The 18864-nt window shown below is 38.1% G+C and overlaps 1 protein-coding gene across 5 annotated transcripts in view; it reads right to left on the reverse strand.

Annotated features, from left to right (window-relative positions):
• Positions 1-18466, reverse strand: part of RASAL2 (RAS protein activator like 2) — a 271042-nt gene extending 252576 nt beyond the window's left edge. For 2 of the 5 annotated variants that reach the window (XM_081027010.1, XM_081027011.1), the window contains exon 1: positions 18159-18466. In XM_081027010.1, coding sequence (XP_080883136.1) covers positions 18159-18360 — 202 coding nt within the window. In that variant the 5' untranslated portion in view covers positions 18361-18466. Of the gene's footprint in view, positions 1-16952; positions 17046-18158 lie in introns of those variants that run through there. The other 3 variants (XM_081027013.1, XM_081027012.1, XM_081027007.1) reach the window with 2 other exon arrangements.
• Positions 18467-18864: the final 398 nt, after the last annotated feature.

Genomic DNA, 18864 nt, shown 5'->3' on the forward strand with positions numbered 1-18864 from the left:
TCAACTACCTCTCCTTCCAGTTGTTTTCAACTTTTATACTCAAGACCCCAGAATGCCCAGGAGACGCGCCCAGGGGATGTGGCCAGAGCTTATCTACTTCATTCTATGGGGTTCTGGGTATTTCCTTTGGAGGGGACATTTTTTGAAAATTCTGACATAGATAAACATATCATAACACATACCAAATTTCATATAGCGTGGAATAAGAAACCTCAAAAAATTTTCCCCTCCTTTCTGTTTTTGTATGTTAAATCAAGGGCAATTTTGGAAAACCTGACGTGGCAGAACACTAGCAGTGAGAGAGTACGAGTATAGTGGAGTAAGGACCAGACGGCAAGTTGAACGTGGAGCTTACCTGTGTTTCTTCAGCCCAATAAGTCTTTAGAAGCCTTACAGTACTTTCTACGCTGCTTAAACAAACATTAGATGATCGAAGCCCTGAATTACAAAATTCAAGTCCAAGTTGCATCTTCAGGAGAAACGTATAAATGACAATAACACTACAATTACGTTAGCTTTGTTTTAAACCTCTACAAATCTGAGTCTTCCCCCTCCCCAGGTAATAAAAATTTTTTTTCTTTAGTTTTATTGAGATATAATTAACATATATCACTGTATAAGTTTAAGGCATGTAACATATTTGATTCTTAAATTGAAAATAGACATCCTTGTCCTCTGCTTTTAAAGGTCTCCTAATTTAATCATCTTAAATAAGAGAGCAGTATGTATAACATGTTGAATCTTCTGTAAAATAGCTCAACTTTTTACGTGCATTCAAATTACTTGGATGCTTGTTAAAATTTAAATCCTAGGCACAATTCTCAGAGATTTTGATTGGTGGGAATTGGGGATAGGAAGGGGTCCAGGGATCTGTATTTTTAAGACGCGTTCCCAATGATTCTTACGTAGATGGTCTAAGGAACTCATTTTTAATATCACTGGCTGACAGGTTGAATTTGGCACCAATGTTATATGTAATCATGAAATTCTAGCATTCTCTATCCACAGATTATAATAACATCCTTGGTATTTATTACTACTAGCCTCAGGTCAACTTGCCTAAGATCTAAAAATAAAACTAAATTTTAAATAATATACAATTAAATGCTCCAGAGTGGTGTGTGAGCAAAAAGAATGGAAATTACATATTATAGATTCATTTTATGATGGACAACTAGACTATAAAATTTGACAAACCCGTATAGTTAATTCTTCCTTTATGCCTAAACTACACGTACCCTGGTTATAATTTTATATATCACAAGATATACCAAAAAATAAAACTTTACTGGTTATACAAACCCTACTTTCCGATATAGGTTTCTCATACACCACAAAGATACTTGCCTTTAATAAACAGTACAGGCAGTTCATGAATCATTCGTTTTGATTATTTTCTTCCTGGATAACATTAAAATGACGTGCTAGGGTGCAATCAGATAAATGACTTCTCACGTCATTTTTGACATCCAATCATTTTTAGTCAATTCCGACTACAGTCTTCATTCCTGAAGACCTGAAAATATCATTTAAGGAAACGGCCACGTCAATTTCATTTTCTCCATTTTTGACTTAAGCATAGTTAAAGCAGACGGCATCATTTTCTTTTTGACTTAAAGTGCCTCCAAAAATACTCAATTTTTTTCAACACTGATGTTGGCTTTATAAATCAAATGAACAATCCCTTACTTGCCTATTTCTTCTTATACCAGACAAAAGTAGGATTGCCGATAGAGCACACTAACGTGTCACACTCACCTAAAATTCCAAAACTATTCAGAGGAGCATTCCATGAGCCTCAGGTTCGTGGCACATTCGGTCACTGATTTTTCTCAGCAGGTAACAACAGGAGTCAGCTCCATAGATTCCATGCTCCTTTCAGAAGACTTAAGGTACCCTTTGTTTTCAAGGTACAGAGTACCACAAATAAAAACCAGGCAGTCCTAGAGCCAGGCTTAGCTTCTAAAGAACATCTATCTCTAAAAGCTTTCAAAGAAACCCAGAAATGAAAAACAGTACCAGGAAAACTAAAACCAAAAATGAAGTGAGGTTAGTGAAAAATGCTAAAGACAAAAAAGAAAGGCAAGGTTTTTGTTTGTTTCTTCTTTTGTTTTGTTTAGTTTTTTGTTTAAGCTGTATACAGAGAAACATGAACAAAGCAAAAAGAAGTCTAGGGTTTCAGGGGAAAGAGTGTAATGACAACAAACGACAAAGAGAAAACAGAACTACTTGATTTCTATTAGTAGAAAGTAGATGGAACACCGGACTGGAGTCTAACTCTGAGCAAGTCACAACCTGCTTTAAACTCAGTTTCTTCACTTCTAACCCTATTTATTTCACAAAGTTGCTATGAGGAACAGAAAAGGAAATGCATATCATACACGACCAAGAGCTACACAAATCCCTTAGTGAACAAAACACTTTTTTTTAAAAGAACATTAAAAGGAAATTGGAAAAAGAGATAAAAAAATTTATTCACAAAACTTCTGAAGGTGACTTTATATAAAGAAAATATTATACTGATTATCATAAAGCAATTAGGGTAGGTCTCAGAAACAGAAAACAGTAAGTTTGATGACATTCACCTGAAAAACTTCAAAATGTATTAAGAAACAGATAATTTGTGAAAAATTGGGGAAAGAAAGTGGGATCCTGCTCTGACTCTCTGTAATACAGTAAAAGAACTTGAAAGAATCATATTCCAAATCATAATTGTGTTTTATTTATAAGATCTTGCTATTTCCTTCACTCAAGGTATACTTTATTTTTAAACATAAGTAAGTTTATTTTAAAAATACAAGTGTACTAGTTATTTGGAAGGTATATTTAAGGGCGTTTTTAACTAAATTATGAAAATATCATACAATGTTTACACAGAATGGATTAGAGTTCAGTTCATCTCAAAAGTTGAACCTGATTGAGATGGTAGCCCCAAAAGTTACTTGGGTCAAAACATCAAAAAGATTACTATTTACAGTAGTATCAGCTACTTTATTACTCAAAGGTTTCCAGTTAACTCTGTTAGAAAAAGTTAAAGAGAATATTTCGATCTTCGAAAACACAAAATAGTGTCATTCCAAGGTCTTAAAAAGTATCCTTCAATACATGCTATGGAGCTACAAAATGAGAACCATACTTATCCCACCTTTGTAACTGGGCTGTTATGTCTTCATCAGGAGGACATAATACGTTAAAATGTTTATGCTCCTAATAACAAAGCTTCAAAACACATGAAGCAAAACCTGATAGAACAGCAGAGGGAAATACAAATCCACAATTATAGCCAAGACTTCAACAAATCTCTCTCAATAATGGACAGAAAATCAAAAAGAATATAGAAGATTTGCACAACACTATCAACCAACTGGACCTAATAGACATTAATAAAACATTCCATTTCACAATAGCAAAATACACATTTCTTTTACGTGCATACTATATTCAGGCCATAAAACAAATCTCAGTAAATTTAAAGGGATTTGAATCATACAAAGTATATTCTTGACCATAAATAAGAAATCAGTAATAAAAAGATATCTAGAAAATCCTCAAACATCTGGAAACTATATTAGACACTTCTAGATGGCCCATGTGTCAAAAAAGACACCAAAAGAGAAACAAGAAATGATTTTGAACTGAATGAAAATGAAAACACAAAGTATTTGTGGTATGCAACCAATGCAGTACTAAGAACATTTATAGCACAAACAATGCCTTTATTAGAAAAGAAAAAAGGTTTCAAATCAATGGTATCAGCTTCTACATTGATAAACTAGAAAAGGAACAACAAATGAAACCCAAAGTAGACAGAGGAAAGGAAATAATAAAGATTAGAACAGAAATCAATGCAATTTTGAAAGAAAGAAAGGAGGGAAGGAAGAAAGAAAAATAAAAGAAATAGGAAAAGAACAATGACGCCAAAAGCTGATTCTCAGATCAATAAAATTGATAAACCTAAACCAGACTGATGGGGTATAAAATAGGGAAGACAGAAACTTATAACATCAGAAATGAAAGGGGTAACATCTTTAAAGATTCTAAAGATATTAAAAGGATATGAAAATATTATTAAAAATTTTATGCTGTTACATTTGACAACTTAGACAAAATGAACCCAATCCTTCAAGACACAAAGAACAAAAGCTCATCAAGAAGAAATGAACAACCTAAATGGCCCTATATCTAAAAAAGAAATTGGACTTGAAGTGAAAAATCTTACTACAAAGAAAAGTCCAGGTCTAGATAGCTTCTCTGATAAACTGTACCAAATATACCTGAAAGAAATAATATCAATTCTACACAAACTCTTCCAGAAAATTTAAAAAGAAAGGAATACTTTACAATGCAGACTATATTGTCAGCACATTCTGAAACCAAAGACAGATAGATATCACAAGAAAATGAGAAGCAAACATTCCTCCATGGATATAGATGCAAAATTCTTTAACATAATTTTAGCAAATCAAATCAAACAAACTAAACAACAATAAAAAGGATAATAATACATCATGACAAAGTATGATTTATGCCAGGATGGCAAATTGGTTTAAGACTCAAAAATCAATGTAATTAATATTAACAGACTAGAAAAAAAACCATATGATGATCTGAATAGATGCAAAAAATGCATTTAGATGAAAATTCAACACCATTCCTGATTTAAAAAAACAAAAAATCACTCAAGAAAGTAGGAATATAAGGGAATGTCTTCAAATTTGTAAGGGGCATATAAAAAACAAAAACAAAACAAACAAACAAAAAGCCCTAAAGCTAACATCACACTTAAATGGTAAAAGACTCAAAGTTTTCACCCTAAGATCAGGAAGAAGGCAAGAATGTCTTCTCTCACCCCTTCTATTAAACACTATCCTGAAGGTTCTAGCCAATGCAATCAGGCAAGAAAAATAAAAAAAAATAAAATAAAAAAAGGCATCTGATTGGAAAAGGAGTATTAAAGACATCCTGATTGGAAAAGACGTAAAACTGTCTTTGTCTGTAGACAATATAGTTGATTCTCTACATAGAAAAGCCAATAGAATCTACAAAAAACACACTAGAAATAACAAGTGAGTTTAGCAAGGTGGCAAGATACAAAACAAAAACACAAAAAATCTACAGTAGTTCTATACACTAACAACAAATGGTTGGAAATTAAATTTTTTTTAAATCATATAATGTACAGTATCATCAAAAATTGTGAAATACATAGGGGTAAATCAAAGAAAATATGTGCAAGACCAGTACACTGAAAGCTTTGTAGAAAGAAAGTAAAGGGGACAAATACAGAGAGAAATGTACTGTGTTCCTGGATGGAAAGACTTAATATTGTTAAAATTACAATCCTCCCCCGAATTGATCTACAGATTCAACACAACCCTAGTCAAAATGCCAGTAGACTTTTTGCGTAAAATTGACAATCTGAGTCTAAATTTCACGCCCACCAAGAAGCCATGTTCCCAGGCTTTTAGGAAAACCTGTGAATTCTCTAAGTACCTTAAAATGTCTGTTACATGGTCAAGCTGCAATCATTGTTTGGGTTTACCTGCTTCTATAAAAATAGAGTCTCTTTAGAATTACAAATAATAAAGTAGAGAGTGCTTGAAATGTAAATCCTGGAATAAATGAAGCTATTTCCGAGATGAATATAACTCATGGTTCTTAAGATTGTGTGGTCTCTTAAGTTTTGGTATTATCACTGGATTGATTAAAAATAAATAAGAGGTCTACAAAGGCATGATATCATAGGGGGAAAAACCTATTTTCATATTTTGTATGAAAATTTTGTATGCTAAAAAATTTTGTATGCTAAAAAAACATAAATATTAGACAGCTAACAGACTTTGTCTAATCTTTTTTAAATATAGAAGTATTCACACCACCCATCCACATACAGCTTTCTCATGTTGTCTACAGTTAATAAAACTTGGACAACTCTGTGAAGATGTTCGATACCATCATGACATCCAAAGCATATCCAGCAGATCAAATGTCATTATTTTATAGTTATAGTGCTGTATAAAACACATACATAAACTACAGCTTCAGGGTTCAAATGAACAAACATCACAACTGAGTGCTTTTTATAATAACCATTTGTATTTTTTACCAGTGAGAAGCCAAATTCTACAGCACTTAAGAGACGAGTCAAGAGTGAACTGCCTGGATTCAAATCCCACATTAGCCACTTGCTGTATAGCCTTGTGCAAGTTCTTTTCTATCTCTATGCCTCTGATTCCTTAACTATAAAATGAGAACAATAATAGTATTTACGTCATAGGGTAGACAAAGATTAAATAAATTAATATGAAGATTAAATAAATTAATAGGCATAAAAGCATCTAGAACTATGCCTGGCTAATATAGTAAGCACCCAAAAAGTTACTTTGTCGTTGCTGTTGTTATAATTATGCTCATGATTGTCACTGTTATTAGAGTTAAGATTAATATATAGGATAATTAATACTATCACTGACAATTTGAAAAATATGAACCTATCTACCAAAAGTTAACATGAAAGAACTTGAATAGACATTTCTCCAAAGAAAATATACAAATGGCCATTAAATACATGAAAAGATGCTCAGCATCATTAATCCACGAGGGAAATGGAAATCAAAATCACAATGAGATACCACTTCACACATACCAGGATTGTTATAATCAAAAAGGATGGAAAATAAAAAGCGTGGGCAAGAATGTGGAAAAGTTAGAACCCTTGTGCATTGCCGGTAGGAATGTAAAAAGGTGCACATGCTGTGGAAAAATTTGGCTGTTTCTCAAAAGGTTAAACACAGAGCTAGCGTAAGCCCCAGCCAGTCCACTCCTAGGTATGTATCCCAGAGAACTGACAGCTAGGTGATATTTGCACAGCAATGGTCAGTAGCATCACAATAACCACAAGGTGGAAACAACCCAGTGTCCACTGACACATTAATGGATAAACCAATGTGGCATACACTTACAATGAAATATTACTCAGTCATAAAAAAATAAAATTTGGATATAAGCTACAAGGATCATTCATTATATGTTACCTTGTCAAAAACAAAAACCTTAAGTGCAAATAACTTAAAATTTCTTCTTAAACTGATTGAGGGTGTACTCGCAAAAGAATGACTTAGGACTTTCTGACCTGAACAAAACCACAGGAAATATGGCCATATCAAATCCTCTGGAGTATCTTTCTATATCAGTAGGAATCACCACATATGATACTATTTTTCTTAACCATGTTATCAAACTAGATCTGAAATAAGCACATAAATCTTCATTTCTGTAAAAAGGAAAACTACTATGAAGTCTTTATGAAATGAGAAAATACTAAAGGTAGTCATTTTTTAGATACTGAAACATGTCTTTTGTTAGTTGGCAGCTATGATACTGGCCATCCTTTTCAAGGTCTGTCTGTTGCTATAGACTAATCGCCATCCACTTGGATAAAACCGGTCAATATCTAAACAGGAACATGCACTAGAAAGGCTTTGGGTTTTCTCAGGGACATTCTTGAAATTTACAAATACTGTGTTTCCCAGAAAATAAGACCTAACCGGAAAATAAGCCCTAGCATAATTTTTCAGGATGACATCTCCTGAACATAAGCCCTAACGCGTTTCAGAGCAAACCTTAATATAAGACCCGGTCTTATTTTGGGGAAAACACGGTACATAGTCAGCCTAAGGGAAATATGAAAGCAAAATATTTACACATTATATCCTGCCCAAATTTAATTCAAACAAAATTTCCTACAAACCTTCACAATATTAACTGGATACTAGATTTTTCTCTTCACTCTCAAACTACTCTATATGATTGATAAAAGTTAAACTACTTTGTTCCTTTATAAAGTCTGCTATTTTCTGATTTAACAAGGCAAGCTTATGCGTATGTAATACATACGAAACAAAACAGTAACTGGTAAAAGAAAGTTTGGGTGTGATTCCAAGTATATAACATTCTGGAAAAGGCAAAACTATGGAAGCAGTAAAAATATCAGGGGTATGGGGTAGAGGGTGGGGAGAGATATGAATAGACAAGAGCACAGAGGATTTTTAAGGCAGTGGAAATATTCTATATGACATACTATATGGTGGATACATGTCATTAGACATTTGTTGAAACCCATAGAATGTACACCACCAAGAGTAAACCCTGATACAAATTACAGACTGGGTAATAATGACATGTTAATTAGGTTCATCAACTGTAATGAATGTGCCAGTCTTGTTGGAAATGTTGAAAATGAGGGAAGCTATGCATGTGTGGGGACATGGGAAATCTCTGTACCTTCCGCTCAATTTTGCTATGATTATAAATCTGCTCCAAAAATATAAAGTCCTTAAAAAAAGAAAATACGGTTAGCTAGTTAATGGTCTATATAAACCATGATTTTTCAGAGTCCAATTCCTATTCCTGTCCTTTTTTTCTGAAGATTTTTAATTAATAATACTTTGTCATTAATATTAGTTCTTATTGCCATTCTTTGAATTTGGCTTTGTTTGACATTATCATAATCTTACCTATAACATACCTAAATCGACCCCAGGCTAAAAACTCAGTCATTAACACAGTACTCTATAAGGTATACACCTCAGTCATTCATCTAGCTAAAATAAGTGAACCTATATTCAAACCAGAAGAACTTTCATGAGTGGCAATTCCTTCTTAATACTCTGAGAAACAAAGAGCAGAAAGAGGACATGAACATCTGAGATGAAAGCCACCAACTAGGTTCTTCTTAGAGTATCTAAAAGCATTATATACCTGTGTCAGATTATTTCAGTTGGAGAGTCTAACATAGTATAAATAAGGTCATGGATTTGACCTTTAACAGACCAACTGTTTTGACTCTATACTCATGCCCTTTCCTCATTCACTTGGAAATATGCCATTAATCAAAAGGAGTACCACTGGAAAACCAACTCAGTTTTTGAAGGGCAGTCTTATAAGTATTAGAATTCTGAGGACATTTAATATGTGCTAAATAATGTTTAAAGGCACTATGTAAAATCTAGATAAACATATTTCAATATGTTGAAAGTTGTAACATAGAAGTAGAGCTTAAAATTGTGAGCCATTCTTTCATATACTTGTAGCATGAATTGCTTTCCAGGAAGGTCACACCAATTTGGCAGTAAGTCTCATGCCTTTAAAAACATACTCTTCTAGGAATTCAGCCTAAGGAAAAACATCAGAAGTTCAATTCAAAGACTTGTGCACAAAGATAATCAGTAGACTGTTAACATAAAAATTTTGAAAAATGCTAATGTCTAAATGCTAATGTCTAAAGTTAATGTCTAAAGTAGGATAACGGTTCGATAAATTATGTTAGAGTCATTAACAAACTATATTTTCATATTATAAAGGCTCGATAGTAAACTAGTGTGATACTGGCATATGAATATAGACAGACCAATAAAACAGAGTAGAAAATCTTGAAATAAACCAAAATACAAATGGCAATTTGGTAAAAGATAAAGGAGTCATCTTGAATGGATGGGGAAAAGATGGATTATTCAACAAATGATGTTAGGACAAATGAAAAGCTATCTTTCTAAAAATGAAATTGTACCCGTATCTCATACCTTATGCCAGGATGAATTTCAAATGGATCAAAGATTTAAATGCAAAGAGGTAAAAATGAAGTACTAGACAAATCCCGGGAGCATTTATAACCTCAGCATATGAAAGGCCATTCTAACTATGACATAAAACCAAAAAGTCACAAAAGAAAAGACTGATACATTCGACCGCATAAAAATAATTTCTTCATAGAGGGGGGAAAAGACAAAGGAAGAATACTGGCACCTCATGGCAGATAAAGGGCTCTTTACTTAACATACTAAGAATTCCTATAAATCACTAAGAAAAAGATCCAGGGCGGCCGGATGGCTCAGTTGGTAGGAGCGTGAGCTCTGAACAACAGGGTTGCCGGTTCGATTCCCACAGGGGCCAGTGAGCTGTGCCCTCCACAACTAGATTGAAGACAATGAGCTGCCGCTGAGCTTCCGGAGGGGTGGCCAGATGGTTCAGTTGGTTAGAGAGCAAACTCTTAACCATGTTGCCGGTCAAATCCCGCATGGGATGGTGGGCTGCGCCCCCTGCAACTAAGGTTGAAAACAGCGACTGGACTTGGAGCTGAGCTGCGCCCCCCACAACTAGATTGAAGGACAATAACTTGGAGCTGACGGGCCCGGGAGAAACACACTGTTCCCCAGTATTCCCCAATAAAATTTAAAAAAAATAAAAGAAAAAAGATCCAACCTATTAAAAATGGGCAAAAGATATGTACAGTTCACAGTAAAGGACATATTTAAATGGCTTTGTAAGATATTCACCCTTGATGTAAGAAATATAAAAAATTAAAATTAAACTAAGACATTTTTATCTTTTAGATTGTCAGATTCAAAACATCTTGATAATTCCCTCTGTGAGGAGACAGAGGCACTCTCACACACTGCTGGTGAAATATATTAACGTACAACCCCTGAGAAGAGCAATTTTGGAATATCTTTCAAAATTACATATTGTGTAACTTTGACCTAGCAATTCCACGTTTTTTTCTTATAGACATACACAAGCAAAACGGCTTATATTCAAGATTATTCACTGTACCATCACTTATACCAGCCAAACTTGGAGAATGCTTAAATAAGTTATGATTTATCCTGGCATTACGCAGCCCTAAGAAGAATGAGGAACTGCTTTAGAGATTGACGGGAAAATACACGCTAGATGTATTAATAAGTGTGTGTGAAGAAGGAGGAACGTGAAAGAGGGGTAGCACAAGGTGCAGATCAGTTCCTATAATGGGTTATCATTTGTGACAAAAAGAAGAAAGCAGATACCCAGTAAAAATTGTATCAGTTCAGATAGAAAGCAATTCACAACTGGCTCCAGATACCAGAACTCCCAGCCAACCTCCTTTGCAGGTCTCCCCCAGTGATTTCATTAACCTTCCAAAATACATGACAGTATTTTTTTTTAACTACGTTTCTTGGACCTCACCCTTGGCAGAGATTGTACTTATCTATTTATCTGCTTCTGTGTGCATGGAATAGGTATGGAAGGATCCACAAGAATGTCACACATTGATTGTGTAGAGTGCCGTGTGGCAAGTAAGGGGCGAGGGAGAAGGAGTGAGGGAGACCTCATGGACACCCTTTCATACCTTTTGAATTTTGAAAGAGGAAAATATACTACCTATTTTGAAAGTCAAATTTAAAAACAAAATATATTTTTAAAATTTTAAACATTTTCAAAAGCATAAAATACCCTTCAGAAAAAGGCAGGATGTAAAATACATGCAGTATGATACCAAATATGTACCAAAAAAGTACATTTGTACACAGAAAAAACTGGAATACAAAAAAAAATTTAAAGAATAGCTATCTCTGAGATGTGGAATTACAGCGGAGTTTAATTTTCTTGTAATTCAAATCCTTTACATTAAGCAGAGATTATATTCATAATTAGAAAAAAGGGTATTAATTTTTCAATGACATGAATCAGAGAGCTTAGAAATTAAAAGGAAAGATAGAAAAGTATTAGGTATTTTCCAGGGTTCTAAGCATCATAAATGAAACATTCAAATTTCTTTCAAACATCACTTCCAACTGCAGAACACAGAATTTATGCCTAAAGAATTTAGGAAAACAGAGATGAAAATATCTGTCCTCTAGTCTACCTCAGAAGGATCACTATGAGATTACTCTCATCCTCCTACTTTCTGGATGTTTTGTACATTTTTGTTTTCTGTTACCTAGGTAATGGTACTTCCAGCATTTCCCTTAAAGACTGTGAAACTAACAATCTGGTATTTCTCACTGTGTAGTGTTCTGACCTCCAGCTTTGAAAGGCCATCTCCCTAAGGGTAAACAGTAAGACCTAGAAGCTAAAACAGGAGGCTGAGGAATCTGAGGTTAAGAGTTCTAATCCGGACAAACTGGAATTTGTCTACCATCTTGGGAATAAGTTAAACTTCCTGAGCCAGTTTCCTTAATGAGGAAACAAAGGATTGTTTTTTTAAAATAAAAAAAAAAACAAAAACATTTAGGACTGTCAACTTCAAAGTTTCTTTTTAACTTTCCACACCATTCTTCTGAATTTTTTATTGCATTATGTTAAATATTTTCCTCTCTAAATTTTCACTCTCCCAAACAGTATCTCCAAGGTTTCCCAATCTCTTAGGCTCAGGAATGGAGTTAGGGGGCACTTTCAAAAAGCCTACTAAACATGACACCCTATGGATAGAATTTGAGCAAGGCCAAAGACAATTTATGAAGGAATAAGAATGAAATCAGGATCTAAATTGGACCCTGATGAGCAAAGTAGACGTAGACAACTAATTAATGTAACCAACACTTGGTAAGGGAAGGGAAAACTCAGACTCCCAACATCTGAACCCTGCTGTAAAGATAAGGAAGAGGAGAACTTCTGCACCACAGTCTGTCATGCCTTCAAGGGCTCAATTTTTATTTCTTTTGTGTGTAGTATACCCACTAACACTACTGTTCTGCATCTCTGCATATCTTTTTTCTTGTTTGTTTCCCTACCATTTCCATATCCTATGTTTCCTGATGGCTGCCTTCTCACTAGAAAATAAGCTACATTAAATTTGTAAAGGATACTCTACCTACAGGTCTTGAGAAGCATTTGATAGCCTTTGGGAAGAAAGGTGTTTTTGCAAACATCAGAGAGCAATTATCCGTCTGCCCAGACAGGGTGAAGCAATTTCAGCAGTGCCCTCAGCACCCTTCAAACTCCTCTTCCTGGTTAACAAGACCAAACATCTCCCTGGTTGTTTAAAAGTTATTCCAATAGGGAGGGACAAGGGAGCAGACAGCTGAATTTTTTCTGGATTAACTCAGTCATTAGTTGAATGCTTTTCTGTGGTTCACCTACTTAAAAGGTGATCAAATCACTGTGCTACTGAAGAGAGCAACCTGCAAAGAACAATTATATAAACCTTCTGCTTCAACTTACCTCATCTTTCTAATGAAACAAAGCATTAGAAACCACTGCCTTACTACCATTTCCTTAGTAATTTCAGTAAAGCCTACTTTCCTTGTCACATGAATCCCCTTTCTTTTCCTTAGCAAATCAGAGAAATTTATTGCATTCAAAATAATAGGATACACTGTACAACATTTTTAAAGTGTATGCACTGAATTTATCTGAAAAAAATAAAGGCAATCCTTGTAAACAAACTATTCTCAAATAAATAGGTGTGTTGTAGAACTTCATATTATTTACATCAGAAAATTTGTACAGGTCCTCAATTCCATACCTGCAATTCCTAAATCCAAAGTGTTCTGAAAACTTTTTTTCATAACTTCTTTAGCAGTAAAATCTGACCTGCACTGCCATAACACTATTTATGGTCTATACCACACTTAGTGTGAATATTAATTTGTTTAATTGCAGAAATATTAACAAGGAGGATTCCTGGATGTTGCTCCAGGCCCCAGTAAGGGGTTATTAACTGAATATTTCAGGTAAGTCCTACTGGTATCACTGATGTCTATTTTCTAAAAATCAAAAAGTCTTGATTTCTGAAACACTCTAGTCCAAATGGTTTTGGAAAAGAGATTGTGGATATATAGTTGCATTCTTCAAAAAATGTTTTCGTTCTTTGAAAATGAAATAGCAATACATCGACATGATAAAGGATAGAAAAATACTACGATGTTATAAAGGGAATTGCCCTTAATCTGTGAACGTTAATAAAACACATGATTTAAATGGGATTTACAAATTCTCTCTCAAAGGAAGAAAAAGAAGGTGGGGCGCTATTTGAAATCAATATGGTTTAAAACAAACAGTATCAGCCTAGGCATTCCTGGAACTTCTCTCTTATTTCAGTGAAGGACTGTCTACTCCTAATGTGCGCAAAATGTGTTTGGAGATCACGGGAAATTGTGTCAACATTGAAAGTCAAGGCCACATCCTAAGCAGTGAATTCAAACTACAGGGCCCAAGAATTCCTGAAGTATTAACACTCATTTGCAGAAGTTCAATTAACATTATTTGAGGAAATTAAAACACTTAAGTAAAGTGAACATGGTTTGGGATGTATAGGATACACATTCGTTGATTTTCTTGTAGCAAGCAATTAGCCAGAGCACACAAAACTTTTATGGCCTGAACAATATAATCCATTTACACATTAAAACAAAACAGGAATCATGGGATACATATTTAAGACATGCAAGAATCAGTGATTTACTGAGAATATTCAAAGTCAATTATGTTAAGAACATTCTGCATAAGGCCAGTTAGTCCCCTCTAATTCATACTGGACCAAAATGAAAAAACTTCCTGGACTTGTTACTGCTTGCAACATTTTAAGTAAATACAGAGACATAGTCTCTAAAAATGTAACAAAATGTATCTCCTTTGTCTTAATTCTTGAAGTACAGGCAATGTTATTTACTACAAAGGATAACACTTCTGCCATGATCAACACATACCCAGTTCATGAGAAATTCTTACCAAATTCCCACTGTCACATTTCTAGAATTATATGGTATTTGATGCAGTACAATTAATTCCCTTTCTCTTCTGCCTGCTGAAATAGTATCGGCCTTTAGAAATTTTCCAGCAGGTCCCTATCAGTCATCAGTAAACAATAAGCTATATATTAGCCTAATAGTAAGCAGTAATATTGATGTTATTCATTTTACTAACTGAATATTTTAGATAAGTCCTACTGATATTATTAAAATTAAAAACTATAGGATTTCTTAGTGATTGCTTGATTTGATAACTATATTTCCCCACTAACTATCCAAAAGCACATCTGTGCATACGCTTGTAGACCTGTTGTACTGCTGGATGCTGAGCTGTAGTACAGGCACTGCGAGAGGCTGGTCTCTTGAATCTCTCCCAAAGGGTGTCCTACACTGGCCATCCATTCATGGTAAAGTAGTTAATTTTAATGTTCTCATTGTTTACCAGAAAGCACAGACAGTGAGGCTGGCTCCGCCGCTCCCGTTTCCTTTTGCTAGGCTGCTGAGCTTTTTCAGCCAATTGACTTTGCTTTGAGGCTATAAATATCTGAAAAATGTTCTGCATTTGATGCTCTTGGATTCTGCATCCATATTTAGCTGTTTGTGGCATGCCTTTGTTTAAGCTACTCTGCCACCCATACAATCAGTCAGGTTGAGCTCTGGATGGTCAAAGCATGGACGGATCAACATTCAACAAACGCTGACTTACTGTGAGCAAGGTACCAATACCAAATCTGCTGGACACGCAGAAGGGGTGGCAAGGCACGAATACAACGATAAACACAAATGTACGGTCGTGACAGGCCACGGGCATAACTTATTGTAATACTGGAATAGAACAAATGAAACATTTTACAACTAAAAGAAAATGAAGGATGATAGGACAGCATAAATGTTTTCTCTTAGCTGTGTCTCAAAGATACGCATTTCTTCGTGTTCTAAATATAGATCTACCCATGATAAAATTCTGAACATATTCCAAAAAAGTTTTCCCATCATGGCAATGCAAAAAACTCTGGAGAGATAGGCATGTAGGTAGGCAGGTAGATAGGTGTGTGTGTGTGTGTGTGTGTGTGTGTGTGTGTGCGCCAAAGATCCAGCCCTGTGGACAGTAAACTCAAAATAGTGCCTAATCTTCCAATTTAGTGAGGCAAACTAATAAAATATTGTTTCTATAAGTTTCTGTTGAGATATTCTTGGGGGAGGAGGTCACTTTTGTTGTTGTTTATTTGTGTACTGATTTCAAACACAAGTGTGCTGCCGAGACTGTGAACCACAGCCAAAAGCCAGCAGCACTTAACACAGATCCTTATTTTGCACCCTATCCTAAAACCCACATGGCTATTTTAGGTTAGGTCTCAAAACTGAATGAGCTAGCCTTGAGCAAGACCCCCATGCCCATCCTCCTATCTGGTGAAAACATTCCAAACAAATATACATCTGCCCTCAACATTCCTTCTTTCAAAACAGCTCGTTGGATAAAAGTGTTTCCCCAGGATCCCCTGATAATCATGAGTTAAATGCATTAAAAGGTTTGGCTGATGCCTGGCCCCAAGCGGCTGGCTGGAATCAGCAGGCCAAGTTGTAGGTAAAATAATAGGGGAAGCCATAGAATCAGACAACTTTAAGCTAAAATGGACCATAGATACCAATTACTCCAGATTCCACATTTTACGTAGAAACTTAGACCCACGGAGTTAAAATTACTTGTCCAAAGTTAGACAACCAATTTGTGGCAAAGCCAGAAGGAAAACCCAGGTTCTCAACCCCTAGTTGTATACTCTCGACTAGGTTTCCCAGTTTCTGGATTTCTTTAAAAAACATTAGACTACGCTCACCAAAGTCTCTTTAAACTGTGTAGAAGAACCTAGATATTCCAAAACAATCAGGATTTTGAACACCCAAAACAAACAAGTAAACAAAGAAAACAACAAAATGAACTAGTGTTTTCCAAATTGGCTTTTTACATTTTATTAACTGTACTTCAAAGCTTTTCAAAGAGTTAGACAACAGGCAGCTTAATAACTACCTAAGAACATGGAAAAGCCAAGAGTCATTCAAAGTTTGAGAATATTTACATCAAACTAAAGATGGAAAAGCTAGTACCCAGGATGAGATGCTTTAGAGGTAAGAAAGTAGTATTTCTAAACAGTAAATAAGAACAATATGCCAAGGAAGTGTGTAAGACAGGAAGGATAGGATGGGAAAATGTTGTAACCACAATATATACTCTAATTCAGATTCTCATCAACCTTTGCTATAAGCTATCAGCTACGTGGAATTAGCAAGTGGATGGAAAATCGGGCAGCCCAGTTTTTAATCTGCTGAGAATGAACTGGGTGACCCTGCCTCATCTCCCACTTTTTTGCTTTAATTATTTCAGTTAATTGGAATAACATCAAGACACACTGATAAGCATCAAGCAAAATACAAAGCGGTACATACCTATATCCTTAAGAACTGGTTATAAGAACTACTGGATTTTTAGAACGGAAAGGGGTCAGTAAGAGATGACTTAATCCAATCCACTCATTTTACAGATGAGGAATCAGAGGTGAAAACGGAAACCTGATCTGCCCCCAAGTCCCACAGCCACCTTACTGGCAGAAATGAGATGAAAACTCCAATCTCTGGACTCCCGAGTTCTGTGATCTTGCTGATAGTGACAGACAGACTCCAAGTCTTGAAATCAACTGAACTATCGAGAGAAACAACTTCCAAGTCGTGGTCACTCTTGAAGAGTAAACACACACCCTGTTCGGAGGATGAAGAAAGAAAACCTAAAGGACTTGATCCCTACAGGCTTAGATGCACAGGACAGCAGGGTAACATCTTGACATTGTGTTCGGTCCCAGGGGCTGCCAATTGGCCTTCCCAGGGGTTGCCAATTGGCTCAGCCACCTCTCGTGTGTTCGTGTGAGCTAAACACCTTGACGCTCCAATATTTCGGAAGGCCCCCCTTCAGCCCTGCATGCCGGGCCAGAAACCCCTGGGCTACCAGTTTTTCCGCAAACCAGCATGGTAGGGAAGCTGCCACAAGGCTCACCTTCGTGGGATCCCATCGTTCAGTTTTAATTCAAGAGGGGGGGGATGCAGCAGACAGGGAAAGTTTGTGTTCGTCACTTTCAACTTGCTGAGTCGCCTCCCAGGCACTCTGCAAGGAGGACCAGAAATCACAGTGCAATCTGAAACAACCCACACCCGGCTCTTTGGCGGGAGGGGCTCAGAAACGGGTGACAGGTGAGTCTGCGGCCACCAAACACAGACTTGGGGTGTGCTGTGTGGTACTGCATCATCATCTCATCCTCTCGGCCTTCTCGGGGCTGGGTGTCCAGCGTCGCCTCCATCCCGAGGGAGCAGTGAGTGACACGCCGCTCCCCGGATGGCACGGTCTGTTGCGGCGGACCGACAGACCCTCGCGACGGTGGCTGACAGCTCCCTGCAAGGGGGCGCCTCTGACTTCCGGCTGCCCCGCCCCCCTCGACCTGACACTGCGCGCGGGAGCCCGGACGGGTCCAAAGCCGCCCTGAGCCACCTGTCCGCCCCCCAGGGGCGAGTCTGCAGAAACGTGTCCGACAAGCGCCCGGGAACGACCCGGGAGGCGGGCAGCGCACGCAGCAGGGACGGGGCGGCCGCCGGCCGGGTCCTTACCGTACACGCGCACCCAGCTCTGCTGCTGACACACGGACTCCAGGAGGATCCGGTCCAGCACGCCGCCGGCCACGGCGCCGCCCACCGGCAGCACGGCGTCCAGGTCCTCGGGCGGCAGCGGCGAGTCGGACTCCGGCGCCGGGAACAGGTCCGGCCAGGACAGCGCGTCCGCGGCTCCTCCCGACGGCGGGGACGGCTCCATGGCGCCCCGGCTCAGCTCCTTCCCCGCCGCGCGCCGCGGGCCGCGCGGCCGCTGCAGCCCACCTGCTGCCGGCGGGCGGGAGCCGGGCCGGGCGGGGGCTCCAGGGCGCCCGGCCGCCGGGGGCTCCGGGCTCAGGGGCGCGGCTCTCCGGGGCGCGGGAGGGGACGAGGAAGCAGCCGGAGCGGCGGCTCGCCGGCCAGTGCGCTGAGCGCCGCCGGGGAGGCAGCGCGGCCGCGGGGCTGGGCTGGGGGCGTCGCCGCCAGGGGCCGCCCCCTCCGACCGGCTCCCGCCGCCGCCGCCGCCTCGGGAGCTCCGAGTGTCGCTCCCTCAGCCTGAGCGCGCCGGCGGCCCCGGCTGCTCGCCCTCCGGCCTCCGGTGGCCACCCCAGCACCGAGCCGACCCGCCCCCCTAACTCTCAGGCCACCGCTCGGGCTCCGGCGCCCGCTCCGCCGCGGATCCCACAAGCCCGGCAGCCGCGGCGCTGGCGGCGGCAGGCGGCATCCC

The sequence above is a fragment of the Rhinolophus hipposideros genome (genome assembly GCF_964194185.1).
Source record: "Rhinolophus hipposideros genome assembly, chromosome: 19".
Classification (NCBI taxonomy): Eukaryota; Metazoa; Chordata; class Mammalia; order Chiroptera; family Rhinolophidae; genus Rhinolophus; species Rhinolophus hipposideros.